Here is a 21,675-nt window from a genome sequence, read left to right as displayed (position 1 = left end):
AGATAATTTGGTCATTATACATTGGACATATACATGTACACTAGAAGTCATGAAATATGAGATCCATGATTAAACTTTTCCACAAATGTGGACTTGGTGCAAGTCATTACCATAACACAAGGTTATCAAAACCAAAATATAAACAAAAAGCAAGAGGAAAGGATTCCCATCTATTTCAACCATGATTTAGGAAAGCCTCCATAGAGAAACAAATACTTCAATTTTTTAGTCCTTTTAAATCCTTTCTACCCCATTAGTCCTGCCTAACAAACAGAGCAATGGGTACGCAGCACCACCTCTTCTGCACTAGGTACTGGATTCTTTGCAACCAGTCAGCTGAGCACTGACAATCACTTGCAAAACTGAGTAAGTATCTGAGGGACTGTCTTTTTTTTATTTTTCCACAGCTGAGTTCATTGAATCATTATGAAAATGCTTCTATTACATTCTAACAGAATTTTCACTCTCAAAATAACAACGTTCTTATTGGCATTCAAGATATTTCCAGAGAGTATGTTATTTTCTGTGTGTACCAGAACCAAGCTCAAAAGGCAGAGCACACAACAGAGGTGCTGCTGGAATGGATGCTTCAAAGTTGCTTTCCCATTTGGATGACAGGATGCATTCTTATATTTCTGCCCCTTTTTCTGCCCTGCAGTAAGTAGCATGATTCACAAATAATATATTTGGACATATTAAAGGCTTTTGACCCCAAAATATTTGCAAAAAATTGATAATGTGATTTCCTAAAGTAAATGTTTAGGCAATAAATGGAATTAGGAAGTTAATCTTTTTACTAGAAGTGCATAAAAAAAGGCATGTTGCAGGACTTGCAGAAGACTTTTCCTCTTTAACAGTGCCCAAGTTCCAAAGTATGTTAAAAAAAATCCAAACAACTCCAACACGATAACTCAATTACTACATATAATTCTGAACAAGGTACTCAAATTATATATTATTTCCATACATCAGAGTCAGAAAAGGTGGAAGATAAATCTCTGAAAACTTATTTTTCATTGTCAAATTTTTATTGATCCAGAAGACCTAAAAGAGGAAATGACTTAGTCTTCTCAGCTTTCATCTGCTGGCATTTTATCCAAACTATGGATAAATTTTTGCTACAAATGCAATGAAAACGTAGCTCACTCTTTGCTGAGCCTATCTCCTTCTCTGGAATTACAACCTTTAGTGAAAACTGTACTTCATGAGCACAGCTATCTAACTTCCAGAGTGGACTCAAAAAAACATTGATTTTTTTCTACAACTTCTAAATCTGTGAAGTCTTAACAAAAAGGCACCAAACCGGCTCAGTAAGATGTGGCTCAGCACAGGCCTCACCAGCTCCTCCTTACTGCTTTGCCAAAAGGGCAGTTCAGAGTGCAAACCACACTCTCTCAGGGTTTGCATTGTGTGTCCCAGCAGCCAGGTTAATGGGGCCATCTACACACCAGAAGCACTGCTCACATTGCAATCCTTGCAGTGAAGGAGCCACTGGAATTCTCTGTTCTGGGATGGAGAAGTGGAGGAAGGGAAAGGAAAACACCAGAAAAACATGCTCATATCCCTGGAGACTGAAGGAATGATTTTTAGAAGGAAGTATCCAGTACTGACAGAAGCTTCCTCAAAATCCTCGAATTTAGCAATGGCTATTAATTAATGTTTCAGTTTTCACATTAAGAAAGTTAAGTAATTGTGATGAACACTTATGTCATAATTTAACAAGCAGTCATGTATATATGCTAATAAATTACTTCAGCACTATACACACATCTTTACCTAAAAAGCACTAACATTAATAAATGCTCACACAGTGCACACACATGCTACAATTACCTCATTATATTTTTCATAACCTGTCTCAGTTAATGTCTTCAAGGATGAACAGAAAAGAAAGGAAAGAAGAAAATGTAACTATCTAAAACTTTAAAAATCTTAAGCTAATTATCACTAAGATGATGTAGCCATATCTGTGCTTCTGAAATTAATAACAATTATTTAAACTTTAATAATTTTAAAATATAAATACTTCAAATAACAGCTTTATCCCAGACTCTGATACTAAATTATTTGATTTCTTTTCCTTCAGACTTGCATTTAAGATTTACAGCGTATTTCAAATATAGACAACCATTTTTTCAACTTGACTATCAATGGAAGTGCAATTCAGGTTTACCTTGTGCTCTGAAACACTCTGATCTATTAAAAAGAAACTCTTCAAACACAGGTCATGAAATAAATCTTGTAGTCATCACTGCCAGTTATCAGAAGGTTGATCAAGGTAACAGTTTTATATGGATGTAAGGTTAATTCTACAGTTTTGATCAGTGATTCTCAAGGAAGTCTTGAGAGTGGTTGCTCTCATAAGTATTAAAATTGCCAAATGCTCTTTCAAACAAATTGATTTTTACAATTTCAAGTGCAAGCAGTCATGTGAACCTACACTCACCCTCAAAAGCCATGTAAGTAGTCCCCAGATAGGCTAAAGTCCTGTCCTTAAATCACAAGGAAAAGTTAAACACAGTGTGATAAGGAAGTGAGATAATTACCTGCAGAAAACTGTCTTGGCAGCAAAGAAATTCATTCTTCTTCATTATGGACTCGGATGTTAACACCAATTCATTTTTGCTAAGGGCTGGTTCACTTCGGCATGGATAGACAGCCTTCACAGGAAAAAAACATGACTTATCCACAGACAGCACATGCACAAAAACTCCATTGCAAAGACACAGAACACAGATATGTAGAACTGAATAAAAGCATTCTTTATTTCTGGTTGTGTCTTTTTGTAGTTTGTTTAATGGGGTTTTTTTGGGTTGGTCATGGTTTACTATACATTAGACTACTGTGGAGAGAAGGGCCACATCAATGCCTACTAATTTCTGCAAATCTGAAGGTATACACCCAGACATTTCTAATTGGACCCATTTTTTACACTCATATTACAGAAATCTAAAAGGTTACTTCACTAAAAGGCTTTTTTCTGGGGGAAGGGGGTCACAACACACCAATCAACCACAAAACCAAAACTGACCAACACAAGTCTTCAAACATGACAATATTATTGAACCACCAGCCAGCTGAACTCAAGGAACATCTGTCTTGATTTAATAGAGAATTAATATCTGCAATATACCAAACTAGTACCCAAATAAACCAGCAGTAATTTATCTAGTGAGTTGGATATTAGGCCATAAAACTATGTTCAAACACAGAAAGAAATTTTACTTTTCACAGCTAATACACGTTTTGGTGTCTGTACACAAATTGCTCTGCTCCACTGGAAAAAATACCTATTACTCTTAGAATACACATCCTGAAAGACTGACCAGGACCATTACAAAAAGGCAGTTTGAAAGGAAATACTTCCAGAGAAGCAATTTTTCCCCTTATTTACTACTTTCTTCTCCATGCTTAACAGTATTTTCACACTTTCAATAAGGATATCAGCAATCCTTACCCTGATATTGTCTAGAACTCTCTTGAATTCCAGTGGTTCATCCTTTCCTTCCATAGCTGCAGGATCTAAGCCATCTCCTCCATAAATAAACTGTATAATGTCACCAGTAGAACTTCTCACTGTTAAATCATACTGTGAGCAAAGATCTTCCAGGGATTTTACCAGACGTCTCTGAAAGGAAGAAAAAGGTACAAGGAAAGTAAAATGGGTATTTTTAAAAATAGCTGTTGATTTGCAATACAAGAAGTAAAGAAACCAGACTTGGGAAATAAATACGACACAGTGATGAGCAGGCATGAAAACCTACTTAAAATCATACATTACCCTCAGGCTTTACTGTACATTCCACAGAACATAAAAGTCAACAAAATTTCATGCAACAACACACTCCACATTCAGAATTCCATTGTATTGAAGACCTAATGCTAAGCTGCAAAAACCTATTGTAGTTCAGGGGATTTATTTGCGTGGGTTTTTTTGACATAACACTCATTCTCCCAAGCAGATTTATTTCTCAAGGCATAAAGTACTTCTTGTATATGAAAGCAGAAGCACTCAACGATTGTTTTCACTGAGAAAAAACAAAGAGGCCACCTGCTAAAGCCATTTTTCTATCTGGGTTATCTGCTTCTCCTACATTAACTCCTTATATTGGGAAATCCCTTAACTACCATATTCCTTTGCATTTCCCAAAAGGAAAGCATGTTATGAAACATTTTATATTAAAAACATTTTTTACTTGAAAGACGGACTTCATTGGTCCCTGAAAGCAAATTTTATCACTTAAACTAGACTATAAATTGGTATGGTTTTTTTCCTGGTGAGAAAAAAGGTAAGATAAAATAATCGTTAGGATTTTTTTTTAATTTCAAAGTCCAAGTGCTACAATTCATTGATATAAGAAGAAATTTAAAGAGGAAAAGTATTCTGTAGGTTGCCTATTATATTTATATATATCTGTAAATACTTGCACACATGCCAAGATTATTCCATTAGTTTTGGAGACAAATGGTCTAATTAGTCACCCACCCTAAAAGGTGTGATTTTTTTCTGTCTTTGTGCAGTTACTTGTGTATCCTGGGATGTGTTCCCAACCCCAGATTATCTTGGCTTTTCTACTGTCTGTTACACTGGGAAGAGGGCTATAATTTAAATACTTATATGTTAGAACAGAAATCCTAAGACTGCACATAACAGCAAGAAGCTTTGTTGGAGGGACATTAATTTACAGCCAAAGACACTAAAATCTTACAGAACCAGTCTAAGCCTATATGGCCAAGGTCCCTCTTACCTAGTGAGAACAGAAACTGAAAGGGAGCTTTAGCTGCATTTCTGACATCATTCATATCAGATTTAGGAACACACTACACAGAAAGTAGGCCTCAGTAATTGCATAGAACAAGGACTTTTACCCATATTTGGGAGTAAACAGCTTAGTTATTGCTGTACCATTGGCTGAGGTCTCATTTACAAACTCCACACCCCCTGGAGAAGTTTGCACTTCTCCATGATCCATCACTAGATATGCCCAGGAGGAATATCCACATCTTGGAAGATTGATAAAACCCTCACTCTGCTGACACTTACCTGCATATACCCAGTTTCAGCTGTTTTTACAGCTGTATCCACCAGACCTTCTCGACCAGCCATTGTGTGGAAAAAAAATTCAGTGGGAGTCAAGCCAGAATAGAAGCTGTTGGCAACAAAGCCTTTTGCTGCGGGGAGCTGCAGGGAAAAGTGGGAAAATCACAGTTAAAATGCAATGTATGTTCTGAAGGTTACAGAAGGACATGGCGCATGTCATCGAAATTCTTTCTGAAAACCCCACCAACACAGGACAGCTGCCTCAGCTCTGCTTAGCTCTCAAGTTCCATATTTGTATTTTAGATCTGAATAAAGGTTTCAGAAATCCTTGCCTAGTTCTTTCAAACTCATTTACCAGAGTTGCTCCTTCCTCCTTGTCACATTTGCAGCTATTCCTTCCCAATACTACACCAACACTTCCATTAAACTTGCAAAAATATAAACGGCAGTTAAGAATGCTCATCTTGCTATAGTAGTGCAAAGGTATTTGCTGAAGACTAAGGAAGCCAGGAAAAATATGACTGGAGATATGTATGTAATTAATTGTTTTGGAATGGTTTGCCCTCACCCCTGAAGAAAGTTCCTGCAATGAAATTTATGCAGGCACCCCTTCAAGTCAAAAATCACTTTTTGTTATTTAACAACAGTTAAATGCTTTCTAAATCAGAAAAAAGCTAGAGCTACATTTTATCTTCCCATTTAAACCATGAAGTATTGTTGTTTCTTCTACTTTCAGTAAGTCACAGAACTAAAGTTGAAATTGACATTTAGTCACATATGCAAGTGTCAAAGCTACCATCTGACACTTAGCTAACACACTATCTAGACCATGGGCTCACACCTAGAACCTTTGCTAGTGTTCATTAGATTTCAAACAGACCTTCGAAAGAAATTCATCTCACTAAATTATATTAACAAGTGCATGAGTCATTACTGCTGCATGTAGGACCGAAACATGAAACACTGAGTAACCCATGGTACCTATCCTTGTGGAAAATAAGAAAAACCAGAATGATTTGTCTGGCATGTTCTCACCTCTTTATAAAAGCACCAACACACATTCAGCAGTTTTCCTGCAAAGTACTAGTGCAGTCAAACATAACACCAGTAGAAGCTTTAAAAAGTTATTTTTAGGACTCTCAAGAGAACCAAAAATGTATCATCACCTCAATTTAATTTTACTGAATTAGAAAGGACACAGAAAGGCTTAGATGTAAAAAGTCAAGCTAACTAGACATACTACATCAATTCAGAACACTGTTGTTAACTCCCAAATCATACAAAACATTTTACTTTGACTATATATGATCCTTTTCCTTCATCATATCATGAGAATACGTTTCATCATGCATTCTCCTCAAAATGGATTAAGGAACCTTGTTTCACTTTCCTTCACAGTCCATTGTAAACATCCAGAATTACCTTAGAATGCTTCTCAAAGTGAGGCAAGGACCTGTTCTCAAACCCATCAGGAACACGGGAGCCACTGATAGCCTGCTGCCCTACACAAGCAATCATCTGGGATATGTTAATGAAGGAGCCTGAAAAGACAGAAAGGAAAAGAAAGCCCTTCACTCACAAATGAGGAATATACTGCTTCCCTGCTGAGCTGTCTTCACTTTCATGAAATTAATCATTTAGCCTCATAACTGCTCATCAAAACAGAACTGCAAGAGTTAGAGAAGCTTTTCTGTTACTCGTCCTGTTCATTTCAGCATTTATGCAAAGGCTGGCACTCAAGTCTATGATACAGCCAACAATTTTTCATTTTCTTGTCCTTTGAGTCATAGACATTCATGCCACTATTCAGCTCCAGTCCTTATATTATCCTCTGTTGTATTATGGATTGTGTTTTACACAGCCCATGATCCTAACCTACGTAATTTGATTCACAATTTCTTCAATACACATACTTCAACAATATTTTTTCATAAAGGGTTCAGTGTCTACCAGGACTTCTAGAACAAATTAAGACCCAGAGAATTAAGTCACTAACTCAGAAGTTTTATTTGCTGAATATGTTTGCAAACAATGCCTTCCCATCACCCCCACAAAAATTATACACTTAATATATTCTTCATCTTAGAGTTCAGTATTTCTTTAGAACGCAGTGTATCACTATGAGGCGTTCCACAAACTATTAGACAGCTAAAAAAGACAAAAGTGATTTCTTCAATTTCTTAAAGGAAACAAATGAAAGCTCACACAAGAATGAGACTTTATAGCACCTTCCAGTACCTAAAGAGGGGCTACAAGAAAGACAGAAGGACTTTACATAAGGGCATGTAGTGACAGAACAGGGGGAATGACTTTAAACTGTCAGAGGTGGGGGTTAGATTAGACATCAGGAAGAAACTCTTTATTATAAGGGTGGTGAGGCACTGGAACAGGTTGCTCAGAGAAGCTGTGGATGCCCCATCCTGGTCTGGTAGAACATGTCCCAAGCCATAGCAGGGGGGTTGGAACTATATGATCTTTAAAGTCCCTTCCAAATAATTCCATGACTTTATGAAATGTTAGTTCCAATTCTGAATGTATCATTTACTGTTGATTTTTCTGTTATATAAATATTTGAAGTAGAATAACAACTGAAAACTTTTTACTGATTAAATCCTAAGAACATCTGCAGTTCAAACAAGATGTTTTTCAACTTGTACTAAAAGAATTTCACAAGAATTTCAGGTCAGCTTCATTTTAACTAACTATACCCAACCTGTACTTAACTAAGCCATTTAAAACAGCTGTGACATGAACTTGCACAACTGACAGTATAAAACAAGCTATAAAGTTCAAGTAAGTGAAGGAGTGAGCAACCCACATGCCAAGTTCAGCTGTCCCTACCTTTAGAACCACAGAGAGCCATGATCAGGGGACTGTTGCTCTTGTCCAGTTCTCTGAGACAGGCACTGCCAGCATGATCTCTGATAACAGACAGTTCTTTAAGAATTAAGGCCTGAAATACAGTATTTCAGAGGTTCAGAATTTGCTAAAAAACACACAGACAGAAGTCTATTACTCCCAGCAACACCTGCAGTAGTCAAAGGAATTCAAAATACAGTAAAGACCAAGAAACCAAATTGTTGCTTCAGGTAAAACAATTTTAAATTTCAGCTTGCCTAACTTCCAGTTTGCTAAAGAAAATGTCTTTGTTGGGATAAGACAAGGGTATCCAAGAACTTGACAATCTCTTATCAGCATCAAAAACATCAGCTAAATTGAGCATTGCACTAAGTCACACTGTGTTCCATGGAAGATAACCACAAAAATCTTGATCAATGTAATCAACTCTATTTCAATTACCTTTATAATTTTAATTCTCTTCTATCACCCCAGTACACTCTGGAGGATTTCAGTTGTTCTGTATTTAGCTAATACTTTTAGATGGTTACAAACATCTTAAGTCTGTGCAGACTCAGCTCCAGTTACATGCCTAGGGACTGTATTTACTTGTATTTTTAGGTTTCAAAAGACAACTGTAGATTTCGCAATGTACAAAAATATACTTGTGAAGCCTCTACTCCAAATGGGTAGTGAAATGAATTAAAAATTTTACCTCTAGTGTCTCTTCTGCAGTACAACCAGGCTGCTGCTGGAGCTTGCCAGTGTTCAGAGCTTCAATATACTCATCACATTTCTTATAGCCGGCATTCAGGAGCTCATACTTAGCTTTTAGCAGGCCCTGCCCAGGGGTTACGTCACCAATTCCAATTGAAAAGCCACGATTAGCTATTATTGAAAATAAAATAAATTTTGATAGTTAAATCTCATATAGAGAAAACAAATTAAATCCAGGAAATATTATTGGGAACTTTCAATTTTGCCTCTCATCATGTGACCATCACAAGCACTTCATAACCACAATAAATTGTTTCACTGTCTCCCAGATTCAAAAAGAAGCTTATTTTTTAAAAGCACAGCACGTCATATTTGAAGCAAAAACCTTGCTTGCTCTCTGTTTCTGCATTCAAATACTATTTTACAAGGAAATGTACTTACAAAGATAGACTGGAGCAAGTCTGGCCAGACGTGACATGGCATCTGCAGCTTCCACCTGGCCCCAGTCTCTCAGCAAGATGTAGAAGATGTTGTTCTTGGATCCTGACCCCAGTGTTCCTTTGTCCATACTGCCACTCATTAACTCGCTATTTTGAATTGTGACATCTAGAAATGAAAAGGCAAAAAGAATTCACCAGTTTTCTAAAACATTCACTACCCACTAGTAATCACTTAGAGAGAGAATTTTTAAATAAAAGCTCTGTCAATGCTCCATATTTTCAATGTGAATATAGGTATCATCTTCTTGAACCGCAAGTCATTGCTGTATTCCTTATGACATCAAATCAAGACATGATCCAGGTTGTCTTGAGACTTTGAGAATTTGCACTGAACTTTATGAAAACAATTACTATGTCTGCAGAAATGCATTTTTTTCAGAGAACTGAATACAGCCAACAACAAAATCTTAAAATTTTCAACACCATGTGCTCCAGTTAAACTAAGAAAATGGACTCTTCCCATATTTTGAAAAATTAATAGACTGTGAAATAAAGATGATGTCTTATGTTCACAGGAGTGTGAACAGGATTGCTTTGTGGCCTTTTGTCCTACAATATTTAGAGGCTGAAAGAAATTGTTCCACCATGTTTACAATCAACGTCATAACACAGTGCATTCCTTTCATCTACAGAAATCACTCAGTCTTCTGTAGAGAGGACTTGAGTGTTAACTGGGAAATTCTTTCTTGAGGCAACATTGCATGACAGAACTAGCGTAAATCAATGGTTCCTCAGCTTACACTTGTGAGCAGCAAGGAACCGGCCTAAGCCTGCCTGCTCAAGTTCCTTTCTGACAGTCACCACACAAATGTTAAATTAATTCTAAGCAAAGTCTTGCTCATCTCCTACAGCCTTGCCTTTTCAACCACGGTGCTTTGCATTCGATCTGCCACTGACATCCCTAACTGGAAGGACATGGATGGTTTTATATCCTAGGGATTCATCTTCCCTGCATATTCTAACTTGTTACAGTGTTTGACTTGCAATCCCTGCATTAGTAGCCCCTGTCCAGGAACTAAATTTCTCCATTTGCCCTCTGAACAATCACTTTCTAAGCTTTGCTTCAAACAGTAAGTTAGCATCATGACAAACTGAGCCTCATACAAAAGAGGTTTTAATTTAAGAAAACAGACTTCAGCTCTCAAGCAAAACTGCAAGATTTTATTTTTCATTTCAAGAACGCTTATGTAAAGTACTGCTTCAACACCTACAGTGAGCTCAATAATTTCTATTATTTCTTTGAAGACCCCAAAACATGGCTTTACAAATGTCACTCACAAGAATCATTGTAACACAGGTCCTCCCCTTTGCCACAATACTGTTTGCCCTTTGTTCGTAGGTTGGCTTTTACAGGACAATCATCACTGGGTTTGAGAATGAGGCTGAAAACCTGCTTTCCTGTCCAGAGTGTTACAGGCTGAGAGAAACAAAAGGAGAAGAATAAAGATTACAAGTTTATGCTACAACTACAGAAAAAGAGCAAGCAAAAATTGAATTATAAAATTGCTTTATATACAGAACGTGTCTACAGAGAATCACACTTGTAGAAATGTAGTAGCATTCCTTTGAAAAACATCATCTTTCATAGATTTAAACCCCCGGGTGCTGAATGGATATCCTTTACAGCAAGGGTATGTGCCCGCACTCACAAGTGTGCATTACTGCTCCCTCTTACTGTCATGTTACCATTTCTGACTAGAAAGGCAAAAAACCTCAAAGATGCTGCTTTCATTTCATTTCTCAAACAGGTTGCAACATTCACAATTACTTCTTTATAAAGTACCTTTGATTTAAAACTTCAGGAGTTTAAAGATTCATGTACCATCACCATGGGTCAAGAACACAAGATAGAGAAAGTCATGGTAACATGAAAAAAATAGTTTGACACACCTTCAGAATTGCTGGGGGTGGAAGACGAACTTTGATCTTTTCATCCTTGCCAACCAGGATAGAAGCAATAATTTGACAGGCTTTGGCTCGATCAAAAAAGGTATCTTTCAATGTAAGAAGATAAGCACCTGGAATGAAAAAAGTATTATGACAGACTAAATTCAGATTCAGTTTAAAAGCCATTGCGTATTCAGCATTAATTATTTAATTCCAATATTAATCAGCTACTTACTATGCAAAACAATAGTTTAGACATATTTAATTGTAAATCCTTTCCAAAATTTTGTTTCAATTGCTCCACACTATGTCTGAAAATTAGGAATAGTCTATTTCTATAACCTACTCTCTTGCTCTAGACTCTCTTTCGTAAGTGAAATAAGGCCTTGGCATTTATTTTTTAACACTTTCATCCTTATGTTCATTGAATATTTCCCAAAGAATTAAAGACATTGAAGATACACACTGTAGGTTAAAGCTAATAGCTATTGAGTGAAATCAACTCCTCTACCATAATCATAAGCAATTTATATTGTCTACTGAATGCAAAGATCTCAAATGCTCATTTGCAGAAAAATACAGCAAAAATACACTCAAAGGTAGTAATAACTGCAGCTACAAAGGTAGACAGCACCAGAAATTATTCCGAGGGCATCATTATATTTCAGGAAAGCAAAGGCCTTATTTAATAATGTCACTTTGGTTTGTGAAAACAGAATGTTTTTAATTAATATAGAAAAATTCTGAAAAAGGGAAGTGATTCTGAAGGAACAACTGTTAGATCACACAGCTTTGATATACGCTCATACACACCTGTGAGGAAATCTTGAATAGCAGCAATAAGAGGCTCTCCATTTCTTGGTGTTACCAAGTTTGCTTTAGTCTGCATGACACAAAAAGACATTATTATGCATTTGTAGGCACTGATATTCCACTGGCTATTCAAAATGGAACCTACCATTTAAGACATTTATTTTAAGGTGAAATGGTCAAAGCTTACTCTAAATTGAACTACAGCTTTCTTCATAAAGATGAAAAAAATAAGCCAGAAGTTTCAGTTCACTTTCATCCATGCACATCTACTGATAGATAAGGAACAGTCTGAGAAAAGTTACTGGAAATTACATATTCTGTTTCCAAAGCAGAAGTGCAAAACAATGTGTTTTGGCAGGACAGGCAAGGGAAGACAAGCTAGCTTTGACGGGAAAGAACAAGAGGTGTTACATTCACTACATCCCACTACAGGGATCAACTGGAATACTGCAAATTGTGTAATCCCTCCTGATGGGTAACAATCAAGCCACCTCTAGCCCCATGATCCTATGTTTTACTCAAACTACTTCTCCAGTTAATCACCCCCACCCATGGAGCAGTTTTGCCTGAACCCATTCCCACACAGATCTAAATCACACATTGGGGGTGTTTTTTTTAAGCTCACAAGTCAGTTCAGTAAGCTCCAACAGGCTGCAGCCAATAATTGTATAGGTACATCTGAAGTAGGACCAGCATTCAGCAACCCTAAAGGAGCAGTGGATTGGTAAACTCTCAGCTTGATGCTACTGACTCCACACCACAGATCAAAGCTTGCAACCATCAGATCCCTATTTATCACCCTCCCTTCTCCCTTTTTGACCCTGCCCTGTGAGCCCACTCCCTCCTGCCTTCTCTGGCAAGCTACACTCTCCAGTACAAGCCCAGTATTGCCACCCCATTTCCAGTTGGTCCATCTATCAGCAATTTCCAGACCAGAAGCAAATAATGGATCTGCTGGTAAGAGCCATCCTAGCCTGGTAGCAATCTCTAAGGACAGTCAGACAGAAGCATACTGATGACATCTACTTATGCTGTTTTTTCCCCCAGATGTTAAACTTAAGGCTATTAGATTATAAGGGTGTAACAGTCCTAATTTATTCTAAATCCTTTCTGCAGAGTTTTCAGGCAGTTTCAAAGTTGTAAATTATCCACACCCAGTAATCTTTATAGTATTTCAGATTTCACATGCAAGTTAAGAACTAAAGGGCTCAGCCCATTTGTCACCAGCAAAATCCCAACAAGAGCATTTTATATACCCACCCCCATTAAAACAAGTGCTTCTGCTTTTGCTTCTTCTGTCTGAGGAAGGTGAAGGTTCATCTCATCTCCATCAAAATCTGCATTGTATGGTGTACAGACACATTCATTGAACCTGAACGTCCTATGAGGTTTTACTCTAGCCTGGAAAAGTAAAAAGAAAAAAAAAAAAAAGATGCACACACAGTCAATCATGGCTAAAAAAAAAAGAAAAAGCCATGCTCAAGTGTTTCCTTTTTATATTACAAACATGAGTCAAAATTCCTGATTATAGAATTTAACAGGAACTAACAGAAATTGTATTCACATTATATTACAGACATGTAGCTAATAATTTTCATTATGGCATATTTATAAAAAGCACAGAAGACAACATGCTTTGTAGAGATCACATCAACTCCACAAAAATGAAATGCTCACACAAGAGGTCAATTATGGCTCTTGGCAGAAGTGTGCACACAACATCCTGCCTGGGTACACATCTCCATTCCCATGCACAGGCACACCTGCACTGCATTCATCCTTGCTCCACACACAGTTTCAGCAGCAGCTGTTTATTTTTGCATGTGTAAGACAGAAACACCATAAAGGCCAAGTGCCTGATATTGCAGGCTGCACTGTCTGTACTCACAATGTGAGCCATGATGCTCAGCTTGTGCAGAGAGGGCTGCCGGTTGAACAGGACGATGTCACCGTCTATCAGATGTCGCTCCACAATGTCACCAAACTTCAGCTCCTGTGCCATCTTCTCTCGGTTGCCGTATTTCAAAAATCTTCATAGGAAGAGATAATAATGCAGTCAGAAGATACACAGACACTAAACAGAAAGACAACTAAAACTTAATTCTGTGTTTATAATACCAGCTTTTCCATTAAATGCTGAGGTATTTGTATTACAGTAACTAGAAGACGAAACTGGCGTGTACTGAACATCAATCACTGCTATTTTAAGCAATGAATGTATTTTGACATTAGTCAACAAAGCTACAGTGATTAGAACATTAAGTAAGAAAAGTCCATTTGTAAATATACAGAATTTATTTCAATTGTATCAGAGTACAGAATGTTTTACTCATGTATTACCCCTTCTTCCTACCCATAAACTGACTTTAGATTAGCTCTCACAGGAAAACAGCCAGTATGACTTGCCCAAAACCAAATGTTTTCACTTGTGTCTGTACTACACCCTCCATTTTCAATTAACATAGATCTCAGTCATTAAAGAATATAAATCTAACTGCAGTTCAACATCATTAGTATATGCATTTTAGTTTAAAAAAGAGACTACTTAAAAAAATCATACACTAAACCTGAGAACATAAAGACAATTATTTTTGTACTGCCCATTATGAAAGATTCTAAAATCAAATTTTAACCCCTGCAGCTATAATTGCCTTCACATACCAATAAGAACAAGGTGATGAGGAGAAATAAAAAGTGAATCATTACAGATAAGTATGATACCTTTTCATTTGAGTGTGCCTTTGCTGTATGAAGTTTGCTCCAGGATGAACATCAGGCCCATTACAGACAAGTTTCCTCATAAAATTAATATTTGCTTTGTTCACCTGTTGCATAAGGACTTCAATCAGAAACAAGCAGAACATGTTCCAGGATCTTGTTTTTACTGGTGGCTTTTGTGTTTTCAAATTTTAGGCTCAATTGATAATCCCCTTACACAGCCTCCAGCTGCTGAGGGGAACTTGCAGGAAGGAATAGAGGAGGAAAACTTCAGCCTATCTTAGAGCAGAGTATCAGAGGGAAATGAAATTAAAAATCCGGGAGGGAAATTTAGAAATAAAAGTACCCAATCACTCCTTTATATAAATCTATGAATGAATTGAAAAAAAAACATGAAGCAAAACTCTTAGTTCTAGAGATGTCACTCTTTACACCACATCTTGTCAGCACTTGCCTACTACCAATACTACAGATTTTTATTTGCCAAGAGCAAGAGAACTGGCAAACCATTAACAAATGGTATTTCAAACATAATGCAGTACATTCGTTCCCTTTTGGAGTGAGGAAAGAAACAACACTGAGGTATGACTTGGGGAAAAAAAATAATAGAAAATGCTAAAGTCCTACACTACTTACCTTTTCAGGAAAGGTCAATATTTTAGCAACATGAATCGGCACTGCTACTTCATCTATTCTTAAGTTAGGATCAGGTGAAATGACTGTTCTGCCAGAAAAATCCACTCTCTTTCCAGACAGATTGCCTCTAAACCGACCTAACAAAACAGTTAAAACTCTTTAAATAAAACTAGTTCTCAAAATGTTATGTGTTAAGACAGTACATTAGAATATCTTCTAAGGTATAGCACCGAAGTGCAACACAGCAGTAGCAGAAAGAGACTTGGCAATAGCAAAGATTTGTGGTTCAATTATTAAAAAAAAAATAATTGGAAGCAATTTTTTAGACAAACCTTGCTTTCCCTTAAGTCTCTGAACAAATCCTCTGGTCCATTTTTTAGGTGCCATGTTGAGGGGTATGCCAGAGAGCTCACTATTAATGTACAGGGCACACTGCAGTTGAAGAAAATCCCAGTCTTCCATAATCATCTGTGTTTTGGCTCCTGATATCCTATGCTAAACAAAATAGTCATCCAATTCAGAAAATAAACATAACAACATGTATTAAACTAGCCAGTAACTTTTCTGTTATGAGTACAGCTCTTCCTTTGCAAATAACATCATGAAACTTCCATCAATTGGAATGAAAACAGGAAAGTAACTTTCTAAGATGATGCATATTACTATAGAATAAAGCACGTCACAAGGGAACCCAGCAAAAAAAAATTCTTTTGACTAATATGGGCTTTGAACAAATGCTCACAAAATTAGGAATTTCTTTAAATTGCATTTTTCCCAATCCACTTAAGCTAATATAACTTAACTGACAAGAAAATCAGTAGTTAGTAGTTTTTCAATCATGGAAGAGCAAGTACTCAATTTGCTTTGTCTGCCTGACAAAGGAACAGTTTTTAAAAGTTTCCAAAGTGTTATTATGATAGAAGTGCTCTTCTAAGCAAATGATAAAATGTCAAATCATCTTTTAGTCTCAATTTGATGGCTATACTAAATGAAATCTGATTTCTCCAGAACAGATGGCGTAATAAATAAAGCATAATGATGTCAAAAGAGAGGAAGGTCTACAAGAAAAAAAAACCAGCACAAATCAATAGGTGTAATATTTTCATTGTAAGTAAATGTGCAAAAAGCATGACAGTCATGGGAGAGGGGAAAAAAAAATAAAAAAAGAGTTAACAGACAAGAGCTGAAATGAAAAAAAAAAAACATTTCCCCTAAGAATCCCAGTAGACCTTCAGCAAGTCCTACACTGCAAGCAGCCAGCCAGTTCCATCTGAAGTACGCTTCTCCTATCTTTCAGTAAAATGCCCAATGACATAGAAATAGAGCATCAGACTGTAAGCACTAAACCCACTTGCTGTATTCAGTCCCACACAAATCTTTCTCAAGGCAACAGTCTCAGAGGGTGAAGGCTGACTCACCTTTTTTATCACATCATTGAGGAAAATGATTTCTGTCAGTTTCATTGTCAAATCGTCCTCATTGGTGCCAGACTTCAAATCGCTCACAACAGAGGGTCTGATACATAGTGGAGGCACCAGGAGTCTTGTGAGGATCAAATCTGAAGGTTTTCCTGCTTGTGGGTTCATTAGAAGTAGAGGGATGTCTTCCACTGGGATTCTTTTAAAGAGGTTCAATACTACCAAAGGATTCAAGTTTTCCTACAAAATCCATTGGGAAAACAGGGAGAAGAAGCCATCATGTCAAGTTTCAATGCTTCCCTCCTCCTCCCCTTATTTTACTGATGTTCAGAAATAGCCTTTTTCAAAGGCAAATAGAGAACTATTCATGCAAACTAATCTATGTTTTGGTTTATTTATTCTGAACCAATGCTTTTAGCATCTCAGATATTAACTTGCTATATATTCTTTCCATTTTTTCCCCATATATGTGTGTTTACTTCCTATCATGTTGCTCTCTTGTCTCAAGAGTTAATGGGGAGTATTTCATTGTCAATAGAGAAAGCAACTCAACATCTTAAACTTAAAGCACATTGTATTTATTTTATTAGTAAAAAATCACATGATTAGAGTATTGCCTAGATACTTTTCAAAATTTAATTTCTCTCCTCTTAGTAAAGCTACTGCTGCATTCACTACTTTTTCTATCCAAGTATGTATCCAGAGATCTTTCCAGCTTGCTAAGAGCAGAAGGAAACAAAACTGCATACAATGAAAAGCTAATGAAACAAAAAGTTAGCAAATTAAGTCTCCTCTTTCTTTCTCAACATTAAGAACTTCTGAAGAAAATGTGTGTATTGGAATTAATACTGGAGTTACAGTGAACCTATATATACATGGAAACTTTATATGGACCTATATTTCTTCTTCCTGCTCTAGTTTATAGAAGCACAACACACTAAGAACACCCCTTTCTTTACAGGTAGGTAATGGTGTACCAGAACATGCTAATATACTAAATCTCTCATTTTAGCCAAATTAACATTACTGCAGTGGATACAAACATTCTTCATGTATCTTGATATACAAAATTATTGGATCACCACAAGACTTCAACTGATACACTGCAAGCCTTTAAGGAGTTTTATTTCATAAAAAAAAAAAAAGTAGGTTATAATAAATTTCACCTGAGCTCTTCCCAGTAAGGGCTCCACTTCTTTGTTATATTCAATGGCAGTTTCAAAGGACTGGAGAAAAGTAGATACTATTGGATCTACAACTTTCTTATTTGTCTTGTACTTTTCATGTATTATCTTCAACAAACCACACTTCTTCACAGTTCCTGCAAGGAATTAAATATGAATTGTCTTGGGATTTTATTTCAAAATAGCAGAAACACAACACACCACCAAAACTTAAGTAAGTTACAGTTCCAAAACAAGCTAAACCTTTAATGAACATAAGAACAAAACAAAACTTAATCAGCTTTATTAACCAGCTTCCTAAACTCACAGAACAACCAAGTTACACCTTTTTATATGAATGGTATGGTGTACCTACATGATGGTGCAGCCTCTGAGGCTGAAAGTAGGTGGTTTAACCTACACCTTTAATTCAACTTCACCTCATTCACAGGAGATATTTCTAAAATAGAAGTTCCCACACTAAAAACAGGACTAAGAAGCACCATTTATGTATCTTACCAGTATCTTCTGAAGTAATTTTGGAAGTGAAGTACCAGAAAAATCTGATAAGCATATTTATGTCATGCAAGTAATATTATTTATGAAGCTTTCACAGACTACTCCAAATGCTCAATTTCTTTTCATGAAGTATTCTGACCCATCATGTAACTTTTCTAAATGCCTACTGTTTATTTATGCCCCTTATGTGCAGACTGGGAATGTATGATGAAGCAGCACTGCTTTTATAGAGTTACTGAGCATTTCAACAAAGAACCCATAATTTTCATGAGTTAGAAGCTTTAAGTCAGGGATTAACCATCTACTATGAATCTGTAATACACCAAGTCCTTACAAAGCAGTAACATGGGACCAGTGCAGATGAAAAAAATAAAACATACTTCAATACTCACCATTAAAGGCCCCACAGTAAGGACAAGTGGTTTTCTTTCGGCACTTCTCCGACACTTTCTTTTTTAGCCCTCTCTTCTGAAGATATGTAAGGCCAGGTCGTTTTAGGTAATCCAAAAACTGCTTTTTTTCTTCCACTGACAGCATGATGCGGCAACAGGTTTTGCAGATCATCTTAAAGGTAAACATATATAAACACAGCTGCTTGAGACACATTCAGATGTCACCTCCTGAACTACAGCTTAAGCTCTCCAACACAATGCATTTTTTTTGAATGAGATACCACTGTCTTGATTGAAAGACCAAATCACATATTGGAACACACATTAAAAAGCACATGAGAAAAATACAGTCTATGAGGCAAATCTTTAGCTAAGCTCTGCAGATCCTTAAAAATTCATATAAAGCAAACAGAGCTTTGATTTACTGGGATGTTCTGAAAGGCAAATTATCCTGCATATATTGAATTCAAACTGCAGAAAAATAATAGATGAAATTTTTCAGTCTGAGATTACACAGAACACCACTAAGATTGGTCTTCAAATACATGTATTCTACAAAAGAAAACGTACACAGACTAATAATGCAACCTTATTTTTGTCTTCTCAATTACTTTCAAGCATCATCTTTTCTGAAAATTTCCCTTTTTAGACTAGAAACTGACAACAAACCATGATCATGTTTACCTGTAAGATGCCTATCACAGCTTTGAAGTACCCAACGTGAAAACATGGCAGTTCTAAGTCAATGTACCCATAATGCCCCAAACAATCAGCCAGACTTTTCCCACAGGTTTCACAGGGACGGTCTTTTTCACTGGTTCCCTTTGGGAGAAAGGGAACACACATGCAGAGAAAAAAAGTTAGCTGTAATTGATGGGACAGAGACAAAATACAGCAGTTTATAAGCTAGTCAGGAATCCTAGCAGCAGAGTCACTCCTCTTCCTCAGCACCAGAAGCACACCAATAGCACTACAGTAACTCTGATCCCTAAGAAAAGTGGTTTTTACACACAGCCCCTGCTGACACCAATGACCTGGACTAAGGCAGCTCTTGCAGCTGATTTACAGCCCACTACAGTGTGGCATTTTGGTGACACATGTCTCTGGGTGTCCCAGCAGGCAGAAAAGTAACTTACTTCCTCAAGAGAATGCACTCCTGCCCTCCAAAAGCGTGAAAAAAGTAGCTGGCACTGCAGCTAACAGTCTATGAAATTTAAGTAAAGACTCATTTGAACTTACTTTGGACAAAGAATCTCAGTGACTCCAACTTCTTTTTTTTTAACCACTTCAGAAATGCTCCAGAAAGAGTTTAGAAAACAAAAGAAAGGCTCTCACCATGCGATGGTCCAGCACTCCATATTGCAGCGGAGAGTGATGGTTGTCCTGACTATACAAATTTTTGCTGACCACTTGAATATGAGCTTGCTGACGCATCTCTTCTGGAGATTTCATGCCAAAACAGATGTGGCTTCTAGGACAGGAAATTTCAGATTTATGGGCAAATATATATATATATATAGGCGTGTGTATATGTATATACATATATATATATGTGTATATATATGCAAAACCACTTACAATGGCAAGAACACCTACATGCAAATATCACAGAACCAATCAGGTTGAAAAAGACCTCAGAGATCACTGAACTCAACCTATGATCAAACACCACCTTGTCAACTAGACCATAACACTGAGCACCACATGCAGGCTTTCCTTAAACTCTTCTAGGGACAGTAACTCCACCACCTCCCTGGGCAGACCATTCAATGTCTAACCACCCTTTCTGTGAAGTTCTCCCTGATGTCCAAGCTAAACCTTCCTTAGTGCAATTTAAGGCTGTGCTCTCTCATCCAGTCACTGGGTGCCTGGGAGAAGAAGGCAATTCCCAGCTGGCTACACCGTCCTTTCAGGTGATTTCAGAGTGACAAGGTCTCCCCTGAGCCTCCTTCTCCAAGCTGAACTCTCCAGCTCCCTCAGACGCTCCCCCTAGGGCTAGTGATCCTTCAGCAGCTTCCTTGCCTTTCTCAGGACCCCAAAGCACTCGAAAACAATGCAAAAATGGCTAGGTTGATTCACAACGTTGCTGAAACATGTTTTCATATAATTGCAAAACATAAAGCTGCTTTACGGTGAGTTGGTGGCTTTTATCTGAGGGATTTTATCGACCTTCCCAGGCACCCCCACGGCTGGACACAGGCACAGCCACCCGTGGGAGGACCCAGCCCGTGCCAGCGCTCCGAGGAGCGGAGCGTGAGCCGCGAGCTACCCACCGCGGCCCGCCACGCCAGCACTCCCCCAGCTCCGCTACAGCGGCTCTGTCCCGCAATTCTGCCGCCCCAGCCCCGGGCACCGCAGGACCCCCACTCACATTTTCTTGGCCACATCGGTCTCCCTGAACTGCTCCTTCACCATCGCGGCGGCGGGGCCCGCGCGGCTGCACGCGGGGCGGGCCCGGGGCGCTCAGCGCGGCCTCCGCCCGCAGCGCCCCCTGCCGGCAGCGCGGTCCGGGCAGCGCCCCGGCCCTGGCGGCACCTGCTGCCGGCGCGCTCAGCGCAGGGCGGGGGAACCGCTCCTGCTGCCCAGGGAGCCTCCCGAGCACCGCCTGCCCACCGCCCCTCGGCCTATTCCCCGGCAGCACGGGGCTGAGCCCGGCGCCGCCCTCTGACACCCCTCCCTGTCTATGCACATGAATGACGCTCCCTCTCAGTCGTCTCTTTCCAAGGCCGAAGAGGCCCCAGCTCCCTGAGCCCCAAGCAACTCCTCAGCCAGGCTGCTCCACCACGTTCAGTCCGTGGCTCTGCGTGTCCCCACAGCAGCCCCGGGTCACCAGCGGCGGGACCCCAGGCGCACGGCCCCGAGCCGGAGCCAACGCACGGCGGGGCGGAGCTGGGCTGCGGTCACCGCCCCGCGCCTCACCCCCGCGCTACGAGCACGCCACAGCCACGCCCGCTGGGCTCCTGCGGCCCCGGGCGGGACGGCCGCACGCACAGCCCCACCCCGGCAGAAAGGGCTCTCTTATGATTGGCCGCG

General features: G+C 38.6%; 1 protein-coding gene across 3 annotated transcripts in view; it reads right to left on the bottom strand.

Moving 5' to 3' along the window:
• The window catches only part of POLR3A (RNA polymerase III subunit A), a 31,576-nt gene extending 10,404 nt beyond the window's left edge, over window positions 1–21,172 (bottom strand). The window contains exons 1-22 of one of the 3 annotated variants that reach the window (XM_085582414.1): window positions 21,014–21,172; window positions 19,978–20,113; window positions 19,327–19,464; window positions 18,643–18,814; window positions 17,735–17,889; window positions 16,569–16,808; window positions 15,483–15,645; window positions 15,151–15,287; window positions 14,518–14,621; window positions 13,685–13,826; window positions 13,057–13,197; window positions 11,797–11,866; window positions 10,987–11,114; window positions 10,375–10,513; window positions 9,038–9,202; window positions 8,595–8,767; window positions 7,883–7,994; window positions 6,464–6,582; window positions 5,045–5,182; window positions 3,458–3,628; window positions 2,547–2,660; window positions 1,834–1,869 (exon numbers count right to left, since the gene is read on the bottom strand). In XM_085582414.1, the coding sequence (XP_085438540.1) occupies window positions 1,834–1,869; window positions 2,547–2,660; window positions 3,458–3,628; window positions 5,045–5,182; window positions 6,464–6,582; window positions 7,883–7,994; window positions 8,595–8,767; window positions 9,038–9,202; window positions 10,375–10,513; window positions 10,987–11,114; window positions 11,797–11,866; window positions 13,057–13,197; window positions 13,685–13,826; window positions 14,518–14,621; window positions 15,151–15,287; window positions 15,483–15,645; window positions 16,569–16,808; window positions 17,735–17,889; window positions 18,643–18,814; window positions 19,327–19,464; window positions 19,978–20,113; window positions 21,014–21,057 (2,937 nt within the window). In that variant the 5' untranslated portion in view covers window positions 21,058–21,172. The remainder of the gene's footprint in view (window positions 1–1,833; window positions 1,870–2,546; window positions 2,661–3,457; window positions 3,629–5,044; window positions 5,183–6,463; window positions 6,583–7,882; window positions 7,995–8,594; window positions 8,768–9,037; window positions 9,203–10,374; window positions 10,514–10,986; window positions 11,115–11,796; window positions 11,867–13,056; window positions 13,198–13,684; window positions 13,827–14,517; window positions 14,622–15,150; window positions 15,288–15,482; window positions 15,646–16,568; window positions 16,809–17,734; window positions 17,890–18,642; window positions 18,815–19,326; window positions 19,465–19,977; window positions 20,114–21,013) is intronic. The other 2 variants (XM_021526691.3, XM_085582415.1) reach the window with 2 other exon arrangements.
• Window positions 21,173–21,675: the final 503 nt, after the last annotated feature.

The sequence above is a fragment of the Lonchura striata genome, chromosome 6 (genome assembly GCF_050655825.1).
Source record: "Lonchura striata isolate lonStrDom1 chromosome 6, ASM5065582v1, whole genome shotgun sequence".
NCBI lineage: Eukaryota > Metazoa > Chordata > Aves > Passeriformes > Estrildidae > Lonchura > Lonchura striata.
Note: the sequence above shows the minus strand (reverse complement) of the source record. Positions and strands in the feature narration are given on the sequence as shown.